The sequence below is a fragment of the Pollachius pollachius genome (assembly GCF_949987615.1).
Source record: "Pollachius pollachius genome assembly, chromosome: 3".
Lineage (NCBI taxonomy): Eukaryota > Metazoa > Chordata > Actinopteri > Gadiformes > Gadidae > Pollachius > Pollachius pollachius.
Window position 1 is genome coordinate 44,846,345 of NC_136936.1, and position 11,347 is coordinate 44,857,691.

The window sequence follows — 11,347 nt, forward strand, 5'->3', positions numbered from 1 at the left end:
TCTCTCTCTCTCTCTCTCATGCTGATCTACTGTTCTTTCCATCTTCCTGTTCTCTACCACACAGATCCCACACAGATCGTTTTCTCCCCATCTCTTCAGGGTCAGACCCCGTCCTGACCGCTGGACACCAGTCAGGGCACACAGAGAGCTTGCCTGGTCAACAGAAGGTTTCTGGTTCCAACACCACTCTCTTCCTCTAATGACACACACACATCTTTGTGTGTGTGTATGCGGTCATGCATGTGTGTTTGTGTGTCTGTGTGTATGAGCATGCATGCGTCTGTGCATGCATGTGTGTGTGTGCCTGTGTGCCTGTGTAGCTGTGTATGCATGCGTGCGTGTGTATGCGTGCTTGTGTATGCGCGCGCGCGTGTGTGTGTGTGTGTGTGTGAATGCTTGCACGATTGCAGGTGTGTGTGTTTGCTTGTGTGGCTTTGTGTATGTGTCTGTGTGACTTATGAGGTGTGACTTTCCAAAGCTCCGCGAATGGATTCAGTCATCATTAAAAGATTAGGTAATGAAAGTCCACAAATTATAGCAATACTACAAACAACGCAGCTGTTTTTCCATGTTGTCCAGAAGGAACATCTTGTCCAGGTCTAACTGGACGCAACACTATGTTCAGCGTTCATCCTTGTGGAAGAAACTGTGAGGTGACTCACATCACTGATGTTGTAGTGATTCATGTTCTAGTTCAGTTTGACAATCCATATCCACCGCATATTCTGCACACAGAGAGGGTTTCCCTGTCGCTGAGAATACTATTTTCTTATGGGATAAGGTATTCATCCCATATTTTTAGTGTGGAGATTCTTCTTCTTCTTAGTATTATTATAAAATTATATTGAAAAAAGATGTGTTTACTTTCTTAAGGATTTATTTCACTAGCCATCAACCACTGAGCAGGAAACACATGCAGCTTTCAACACGCAGAAACTATAGTCTCTTACTGGGATTATCCCAAAACATATTGATACCAAACATCTTAAATCAGACACAATGTATTGCATGGATAAATACGAATGAGAAAACTACTTTTCCCACACATACATATTTCTCGAGGCATTTCCTAACCCCGGCACGCCTTAACGATTCTTCTTTTACCCTGCCCTGGAAATAATTCCTCAGATGACCTCTGAGCCGGTCTCAGCGACCCTGACGCCACAAAGGTCGTGACCTCTCGGACGTGAGCAGCTGGGGGTAGGGGCCTTACCGAGGAGTGCAGCCAGATGAGGAGCCACCCTGCTGGGCTTGAGGATGAACTGGCACTGGGTGTCTGGAGGGAGACACTGGTCCAGGAGGAGGACCCCTGGGCAGTCTGATGGGCTGGCTGGATCCCTGGCACCTCCTCCTCCTCCTCCTGCTCCTCCTGCTCCTCCGTCTCGGATGTGGCTCATCTTGATGCTGAAGGGGAATTCATGACCTGGGAGGGTTCAAAGGTCACAGTAGTCACATGAGGAGCTAGGTGTGTGTGCCTGTGCCTGTGCCTGTGTGTGTGTGTGTGTGTGTGTGTGTGTGTGTGTGTGTGTGTGTGTGTGTGTGTGTGTGTGTGTTTGAGTGTGTTTATGTCATGGGACAGCTAGACTCACCAATGAGAGGGTAGGGGGGGTCGTCCCTACTGGAGCTGACCCACAACTGGTGATCCTTAACACTACCCTGGAGCGAGAGAGAGAGAGAGAGAGAGAGAGAGATAAGGAAAGGGTTAAAACATTGATGGTAGGTCTGGGTCTCTAGTCCCTTGGGTCTGGTCCCCGGTCTACATTCTGGTCTAGTCTCCAGTGTGTCATCTGGTCAGGACCAACTCACCGGGATCCCAAACTGCAGCAGGGCGGTGCGGATCACGTCCGTGGTGGTGTCCCCGTGGCTGACTGCCAGAGTCTTGGCCTGATGCAGATCAAAACATGGGTCAGGTCACATTTAACTGTGTGCAGTAAACCCAGCTGTTACCGGTCACACTACCGCACTCGGGCACAGCAAATGTTTCTCATGGTGATATAGCCCTTGGAATTTCATTGAATTAAAAGGGGGTGAGAATTGAAAAGAGAGAGAGAAAGGGATAGAGACAGAGAGAGAGAGAGAGAGAGAGAGAGAGACCAAACAAAGATATGTAGTGTGTTTACATTCATAATAAAGGGACAGAGTGCAACAAAGTAGGAGAGAGAGAGAGAGAGAGAGAGAGACCACACACACACACAAGATGTGAAGTGTGTTTACACTTATAATACTTTGTACATATTGGTGGCTGGAGAGAGACATAAAAACTAGGTTTGATTGCAGGAACTTACGAAAGCACAGTTCCCCATGTCTTTGGCGAAGACTTTGAGTGGGATGGTTTTGGGGTCATCCTTCTCTTTCTCCTCGCTTATCCGCCTGGGAGCAGGCAGAGGAGGTGGAGGAGGAGGGAGGAGTCGAAGGAGGGAGGAAACGGTCAGCCACTAAACAAAACTTTCACCCCAAGACTATAATCCTCTGAAGCTCCCTACGACCCTATAGGGTCCCGCCACGGCCAACTGAACCGTTGAGCGGATATTGTCTTAAATTCATCTTGAGTCACCGCAAAAGGTGGCTTTCTGTTTCCCTGCCAAAAGACAACAACGAGTGATGTCTTTCCTTGTCCTCATGCGGTCTCACATAACCCTGTGGTCAACAAACGGTGTGCCCCACATCTCCCCCATTGGGTTCCCAAAATGGTTCCTACCTCTGGATGAGCTGAAGCCACTTCTCTTTGAGGTCTGGGGAGCTGTGTGGGGGGGGGGGGGGGGGGGGGGAGAGGGAAACACGAGTTATGAGGTGTAAAACCAAGAAAGGGGGGTTTGATTTGAGTAGACATTCAATAGAGTCAGGCCCTTCTCACACCATGCGCTTTTTAACAGCTGGTGATACTTATTTTGTCATTGTTATCAATGGAAATGAAGCTCGGTTTTGCGCGGTGCATTTGCGATTCTGAGCACCCCGCTTTCTTCGGGTGACTGTTAAGTGCCCTGGACGCTTTGAGTTAACAAAACTGTGGGCGTAGGCTGCACGTTTTTTTAGGCTTCGCGTTTTTCCGGCTGCGTATGATTTCAATGTGCGACCGGCCCTTTGGGAGTGTCTGATAAGACTTTGTTGGATGGAGCCCTGCCTGAGGGCTCAAACGCAGACGTCTGCACATCCACCGCTCCGACATGTAACTGCTCTAACGTGTAATAATATGGATAATGTATGCACAGAAGGGGGTTACCGCACAAGGAAAAAAAATGTGTTGGTCCCACACGCATGTCGTGAGAACGCAGGCGTGTGTGCGTGAGTGATGAGATATGTGTTTGTAATTATGTGTGCAGGCATCTCTCCCTCCTTATGGCTCTTCCTCGCTCTACCTCCCGCTCTCTCTCTCTCTCTGAGCTGTAGTAAGGAGGATTTATGTGTAGGGGTTGAGTTGTTCAGGGAGCAGCAGATCGAGAACACAGTGTCCTCGCTAGGCAGGACGTACAGCCACCCCACCTGATGTACAACGTCATAAATGACATTGACAATCACTGTGTATATGTGGGAGTGCTTTGCATTTGTGGGTGTGTGGGTGTGTGTTCGCATGCGTTTGTGTATGTGTATGAATGTGTTGGTGCATGTGTAGGTGTGTGTGTGTGTGTGTGTGTGTGTGTGTGTGTGTGTGTGTGTGTGTGTGTGTGTGTGTGCATGTGTAGGGGTGTGTGTGTGTGTGTGTGTGTGTGTGTGTGTACGTGTATGCGTGCGTGTGTGCGTGCGTGCGTGCATGTGCGTGTGTGTGTGTGCTACCTGAAGGTGACCACATAGTTGCAGGTGGGCCATCCCAGGACGAAGCTCCTCTCTGGGCTAGTGCTGCCCTCACACACCTCCTCCATGCAGTCAGAGAGCCACATCTCACACACCCGCACCACGCTCTTCACCTTCAGCTGGCCTGCAGACCTGACACACACACACACACAGAGGGAGAAAGAGAGATGCAGAGAAGAACTTTACTGATCAATCCTTCCATCCGACAGAGCAAACAGGTTAGGGGGAAGGAACAGATAATGAAAGGCTGTGCTCTCTCTGTCTCTCTCTCTCTCTGTCTCTCTCTCTCTCTGTGTCTCTCTTTCTCTCCGTCTCTCTCTCTCTCTCTTGCCCTCTGTCTCTCTGTCTCTCTCGCTCTCTGTCTCTCTCGCTCACTCTGTTATTATTTTTTAACCACAAAAGATAACGATTAAATAAGACACAAAATAAAAGCTAAATGTAAAATTGAAAAATAGACAAAGACTACATTGCTGTAGGTATTCCCCCTCTCTCCCTCCCCCCTCTCTTACTTGGTCTTGGCGACCAGCAGAGTGTCTGTGAAGAGCAGCAGGTGCCTGTCCTGGGTCTGCAGCCCGGTCTTCAGCTGGGTCTGGGCGTGCTCCAGGAAGACCCGGCCGGTGCGGCCCAGCAACAGGCTCTGGACCAGGGGGCAGGACTCTGGACGCACGGGGCTCAGGAGGCTGTCCCTGGAGCTACCAATGTACAAGAAGGCACCACTGTTAGCGGACGCTCAATAGATAGGGAAGGGCCTTAGTGCAGAGCAACAAAAACACACACGTCTGTTATTGTCCCAGCAGCAAACAGCACGTAGATGCTGATAGGCTGGTGTCACTGGCGGGAGGTCAGGCTATGAGTCTTCTCTAAGGCTTTGTTCACTGGGTCTCGACCCAGTCCAGGACCTTCTCAGCTTGGAGTCTGCTGTGGTCAGGTGTTCTGCTCCTGTGTACCCTCTTCCTCTTTCTCTCCCTATCAGTCAGTCTCTCTCTCCATCTCTCTCTCTCCCTCCCTCTCTCTGAGTAAACAATGGCACACTGGAAAACGGAACATGATCAACAGGAAGAGGAAATAGTTGAAGAACTTGATCCGTTTCCTGTTTAGACTTCACATCAAGATAAAAGACCTGAACATACGCGCGCACACAGACAGACACACACACACTTACACTCTCTCTCCCTCTCTCTTTCACACGTAAACAAACATATTCCCAAGCTAACAATCAATTTCCTTCCCTCGTCTTCTCTCACACATGCACACACCGCACACGGAGGAGGAGGAGGAGGAGGAGGAGGAGGAGGAGGAAGAGGAGAAGGAGTGCAGAGGGACGAGGCCATGGAAAGAGGAAGATGAAGATATCAGTGTCAAGGTTAGTCGCCCATAACGACCGGCTCCACGAATCCCCAGTGATCTTGGTTGTGATGACATGGGCAGGTGGGGGTCCCATGTGTGTGTGTGTGTGTGTGTGTGTGTGTGTGTGTGTGTGTGTGTGTGTGTGTGTGGGGGGGGGGGGGGGGGGGGGGGGGGGGGGGGGGTCATCCCTCTGGATGAAAATGTTTCACCGTGGAGACCTGCATGCCGTTGCTATCGGCGATACAACTTATTTTTGTTCCTCCATCTTAAACAGATTCAGGAGGTCTCCACACACAGACACTCACACACACCTCCTTCTCCAAATACCATTTCCAGTAACAAGAGGCCATTTTCCGTATTCACCCTACATCCCGCCTGGCTCAATGTGTGACTGACAGCCGGGCCGACCGGCCATTGTCTCTGACGGATGAGGGGACAACAGCACTATTGTGTGTCATGTGATGTTGATGAATAGCGGTGGGGGGAGGGGGGGCATGTTGACTTTGGAAAGAGAGAAAGAGAGAAAGAGTAAGACACACCCAGGGAATGCATTTAGTCATTATCTGCCAGGACCACACTGTGCGATATGTCACTAGCATGGCATGCCAACGTCTTGCTATGCTAAAGGTACCAACGTTCACTTAAAGGAGGTAGAGCGTTAGCAAGCGTGGCGCCGCATAAAGCTATCTCCCCTCTGTCGAAATCAGAGCCTCATAGGAATGGATTCCCAGTGAAAATTCACACACACACAAACGCACACACAACCACGCGCAGACACACACTAGGAATATGAGGTCACTGTGACAACATCTGTAAGTAGAAACCCTCTGGACACAGCTGGATAAACAGATGGAACGCCCACTCTCTCTCCTCGCTCTCTCTCTCCCTCACTCTCCCATAACTTCTTTCTTGGTCTCTGTCCACCCCAATCCATCTCTCTCTCTGTCATCTTCCTGCTGCAAACTCTCTCTCTCTCTCTCTCTCTCTCTCTTTATGTTCAGTTAAAGCAATACACACATACATACACACACACACACACACACAACCACACACATAAAGATGAGGTAACTGCATTGGCAAAGTCATGACTGTAGCCATGGCGCCTGTAACCATGACGTCTTTCACAGAGCAACGCATTGAATTCCATGTGTCCCCAATATTCTGGAATAGTCCTCAATTGGATATAGAATTGTGTATGTGTGTGTGTGTTTGTGTGCATGTGTGTGTGCCTCTGTGCGTTTTGGGTCTGTGTGTGAGTGTGTCTGTGTCTGTACATGCATGCATGCGTGGCTTCAGAGCTAAAGACCTCTAAGCATGATGGGAACTACATTGAGATAAGAATACACACACACATACACACACACACACACACAAACACACACTCTCTCTCAAACACAGACTCCCCCTTGAACCCTGCTGACCGAGACACCTCAAGATGAGAGGTCAACGGTTAAAGGTCACAGCTGAGAGTGTCAGGTCCTGGCTCCTGCCATCCTAGAAACACACGCACACACACACATACACTGACTGACTGACCGACTGACTGACCGACTGAGAGACTGACTGACACTAATCACGTCTCTTGTCTCTGTTCGGACAGGACAAACTCCTTCGTCTTGTTTGTTTCACTAATCCGCTCTTTCTCTCTCTTCTCCATTTATATCAGTCTCTCTTCCTCTTTCATTGTCTTCTCACTCTATTCATCAAATCCAAATCAAAGTTAGGGAGTGTTTGGATGAGTATGTTTCCTTTTGTCAAGACCTCCCTGCTGGAGAACGCTACCCAGCTAAAGCATCAGTATACTGCATGAAGGCAGTAAGTTTGGCGCGCTCGCAACAACTAACTGCCCACTGCTAATGGTAGTGCCCAGTCCGGAACAGCGCTGAGCACTAAACAGGTTTTTCTAGAGAAGTAATTCTTCTGCCTGGGCCGGCCGAAATTAAATCAACTTCTTTCGAAGTATCGCTCTGGTCATCTGGCTGCAACAGGAAGTGGATCGCTCTAACCCCACCGGATGGCTTTGGGAAGAGGGTGTGCGTGAGTGTTTTTATGGGTGAGTGTGTATGTGTGTGTATTTGTATGTTTGTGTGTGTCTGCATGAGTGTATTTATGTTGATTTGTGTGTGTGTGTGTGTTCATGTGTGCAAGTGAGTTTTGTATGCGTGATGTATGTGTGTGTGTGCGTGTTTGTACCTGGAGCTCCTTGACTTGGTAAGTGCTTTGCTGATCACCATGGAGGGAGCAGACTGTCGTCTCTGGGCGAGAGTCTTCATCTTCTGGAGAGACAGAGATTTAAAAATGTTAGATTTTTAAGTAGAGAGAGAGAGAGAGAGAGAGAGAGAGAGAGAGAGAGAGAGAGAGAGAGAGACCAGGGAGAGTAAGAAGGAAGTATGTAGGCTAGTGGTTGCAACATATGGTCAGCAACACATTCCGACTTCTTAAAGATTCCCAATCTCTCTCTCTCTCTGCCTGTCTCTCTTTCTCCCGGCCTGTCTCTCTCTATGGTATGTGAGGCATGTGTAGATCCACCACAGGTATGTCATTTGACCTCATCTATTTACAACGCGCTAAAACCACTGCTCTCTCTTCCTCCCCCTCTCTCTCTACATATATATATATATATATATATATATATATATATATTTATAAACTACAGAGCAGCCATTCAATGTGAAGAACTTAAAACCAACCACCGACGGAGGGAAATATGGGTTGGTAGATTGAAAGGAGGCCTTGTTCTGTGTTTCAACACAGAGTGTTGGCCGTGGGTGAAACATTCCCCTCCTCTGTCCTTTAAACCAAAACAAATCAAATCCTTTAAACCAAACCAAATCAAAACTGACGAAAGTGAACACAATCCAAACACTTCCCATCAGATCTACCAATCACCGGAAGAGCGATACGCCGGAAGGCTGGGAGGGGGATTTGAATATGGGAATACAGGATGGAGCGCTGAAACGGATCCCAGGAGGACAACCCGTCTATATAGCATCAACTACCAGCTACCAGAAGACCGGGCCTCTGTTGGATGTTTTAGTGGCTCAATAGCAACAGATTAGGGCCATATTTGTGCCATATTCCTGACAAATTATAAATGTATTAGTGCCAGATTCCTGACAATTAGCAATTAAGTAGAACCGTATTCGTGACAAAAAAGCAACTTATTAGTATGATATTTGTGACATTTAAGCAACTTATTAGGGCAATATTGGTGACAAATAGCAAATTAAGAGAAATCTTGGCGGAAGATTTGTGAAAAATAAGTGTCATGTTTTTTCAATACTTGAAATGTCTTCTATGGGACACTGAGGTCGTTAAACTCGTCTTCCCAAATCCACAGGTTTGGTTTAGGGGCACCTTAGCAAGGCAGAGCTTGCCGGACTAGCTCTGTGACTCTTCAGCCCGTCGACAGAGAAAGAAAACTTTACCACCAAACCCAAACCAGCTAACCACGTAGCTCCACAGACAGCAGTAGTGAAACTGTATAGATGAATATCTGATTTCATTTTCTTAAGACTGAACTTTTTGGGATGTATGTGGATTGCATACTGCCAAATCACTACAATAATCTCTATCTAATTTGTCTGTTCTAGTTTAGTCCAGTATTAGTGTAAGTCCATCCCCCAGGTCTTCCATGAACAAGAAAACCTCTGACAAGATTAAATAAGTATACGATAATGATTTAATGATCCTAGAGAGTAGCCTATAGTGCAGCCGAGAGGAAAAATTAAAGATTCAGTCAATAGACAAAAAAACCTGATAGCAATGTTTCCAATCCATGCAAGGATAACACAAAGTACACATGACAGTACACACAGTCAAGCTATGTGTTGCCAAATACCAGACAATGTCGGGTATTTGGCAACAGATTGACAAACTATTTGACTCTGCTTTGTGTTATTGTGTTTGGCATGTGGACATCCTGCATTCACTTGTCTAGTGTCAGATCCAAGGGACCTGCGAGCACCTGCAAGGCATCACACTACTGCCAGCTAACCTGTTCTCATGTAATTAATAAGCATGTTGCACATTATACTAAAATCGTGCTTGTCAAGCCACTAAAGTGGAACAGTTGTAGAGTCAACACAACAAATTGATACAGAGGAGTGCCCTACTTTTAGATCACAAGCATATGGCACATAAGAAATCTTGGAAAAATGTGAGCACACAAGAGAGGAGGCTCTGGGGTTTTTCCAGCAGACATTGGTCTGCTGAGGGTGCAGTTACACATTTGAACCACGGGTCAGAGGGGAGCGCTCTTCACTAGAGCTTGAGCCGATTGGATAGGAGTGATTTCATAGTTTCATCAGAGTATGGCCAATGGCCAGAGTGCGTGCGTACGTGCGTGTGTGTGCGTGCGCGAGTACGTGTCTTTGTGTGTGGTGTTCGGGAACCAAAACACTGCGGTCTTGTGAGGGTCTGGGTTGACTTATGAATAATATTCAAACTTAATAAAACCATGATGCCTCAACAGAATCCCCAGCAAGCCGAGACGTTTGTAGTCGTATTGGAAACCAATAAGGAGAAGATATAATGACCGCATCAACAACAGTCTCCTGTTTCTGGCCAGGGGAACACGCGCGTTTACAATAAAAACATCATTAAAAAAGAATCAGGCATAATTAAATCGTAAACGAAACAATTAAATGTAGTAAATGTATGAATATAATCGTCATAATAAATACATTCATTTGATATTTTTGAAAATGTGTTGAATTATTCATATTTTCAATTACTTAATTATGTATTTAATATTGACTATTGGTTTGGTGTTGTAAAGAACACACACACACACACACACACACACACACACACACACACACACACACACACACACACACACACAACACAAACACAAAAAACAGAACAGGGTTATGGAAAGTTTTACAGCTCAGTATTTTACAACCTGACCGTTTTGATGAAGTCACAACAGGGGAAAATAAGAGACCATCCCAGCTTTTAAAATCAGAACCAACACTTGAGTCTGTGTTCAACACGATCTGCATGTGATGAACCGTGTCAGACTCTGCACGTTTCGGTGGAAAATCAAAGACTCAGAGCAATGTTACAATGACAAAATAAAAGCAACTTATGTTTAAAGAGTCAAACATATTGGATGCAATACTTTCTGCTACAAAATGCAACCCATCCCGATCAATGGATTTCAGTGTAAGAATGAAATCACTGTTAATTGCATTTTTTTTATATTGATATTTTTGATTTATGATTATTGAAGATAGACTAACTGAAAACGTAATAATAAGGGAATCACTTATTCTCATATATATTGATCGGACTAAATCCCTTTCAAACGATTGGCACATAATCGGATACCGTGCGCAAAGACGCGCACCACGAGACTGTCACCGCAGCCCAGTTGCCATCACGGACACTTCCCTTCCACAAGCTATAGGACTATAATTGCAATCATACAAATAACAACAATACCTTTTTATTCTCGACCTTGCCCTCTCCGGTTGACCCGGAGCGGGTTTGTGCCATGCTTCCCTGCTGAGGCGACATCGTTTCCATCAAGCCTGTCGATCCACTGCGCGACGTGAAGCGCACTTATACCTCCATCAAACACATCTCCCTCAAACAAATATCCTCATCATAGGTCTCCAAAGTTATCCGGCGACCGTATCCAACGCAAGAAAGCGCAGAACCAGGGCAAAATCCATCCTAGAAACCGCTGACCGTAGAGAGAGGAGCTCACTGAGTGTTCCCCGTGAGCGACAGACGAGGACCTTACTGAGGGGACGCAGCTTGAAACTGCCTCGCCGTGCGCCGTGCGTGTCTGTGCGTGAGGCTGCTGGAGCCTGTCTCTCCATACGTGATCGCGCGGTCCTAACGCCGGGGCTCTATAGTTCATTGCGTAGGGGGGCGTTCAAGGAGCTGGATCATGAAGAAGGGAAGTGTGTGTGTGTGTGTGTGTGTGTGTGTGTGTGTGTGTGTGTGTGTGTGTGTGTGTTTGTGTGTGTGTGTGTGTGTGTGTGTGTGTGTGTGTGCGCGCGTGCGTGCGTGCGTGCCTGCCGTTCTCCGCTCTCGAGTCGCCAGGTGTTGGAATTCGCGACGCGTGCCAAGAATAACACTTGGAGGAAATTCCATAACGTTTTTTTTTTCAACGTATGCATGACGCATGAGTCACACTGAGACACGTATAGTACGGCCAAGTTTGACTTACAGTACTTGCTCTGTCGCACCGCGCACT

At 47.1% G+C, this 11,347-nt stretch overlaps 1 protein-coding gene across 1 annotated transcript in view; it reads right to left on the reverse strand.

The window, feature by feature from the left end:
• The window catches only part of arhgap20 (Rho GTPase activating protein 20), a 20,286-nt gene extending 9,304 nt beyond the window's left edge, over positions 1–10,982 (reverse strand). Inside the window, exons 1-9 of the mRNA XM_079733991.1 lie at positions 10,585–10,982; positions 7,330–7,412; positions 4,299–4,481; positions 3,772–3,921; positions 2,699–2,740; positions 2,286–2,370; positions 1,807–1,884; positions 1,590–1,656; positions 1,214–1,423 (exon numbers count right to left, since the gene is read on the reverse strand). Of these exons, the coding sequence (XP_079590117.1) occupies positions 1,214–1,423; positions 1,590–1,656; positions 1,807–1,884; positions 2,286–2,370; positions 2,699–2,740; positions 3,772–3,921; positions 4,299–4,481; positions 7,330–7,412; positions 10,585–10,668 (982 nt within the window). The 5' untranslated portion in view covers positions 10,669–10,982. The remainder of the gene's footprint in view (positions 1–1,213; positions 1,424–1,589; positions 1,657–1,806; positions 1,885–2,285; positions 2,371–2,698; positions 2,741–3,771; positions 3,922–4,298; positions 4,482–7,329; positions 7,413–10,584) is intronic.
• Positions 10,983–11,347: the final 365 nt, after the last annotated feature.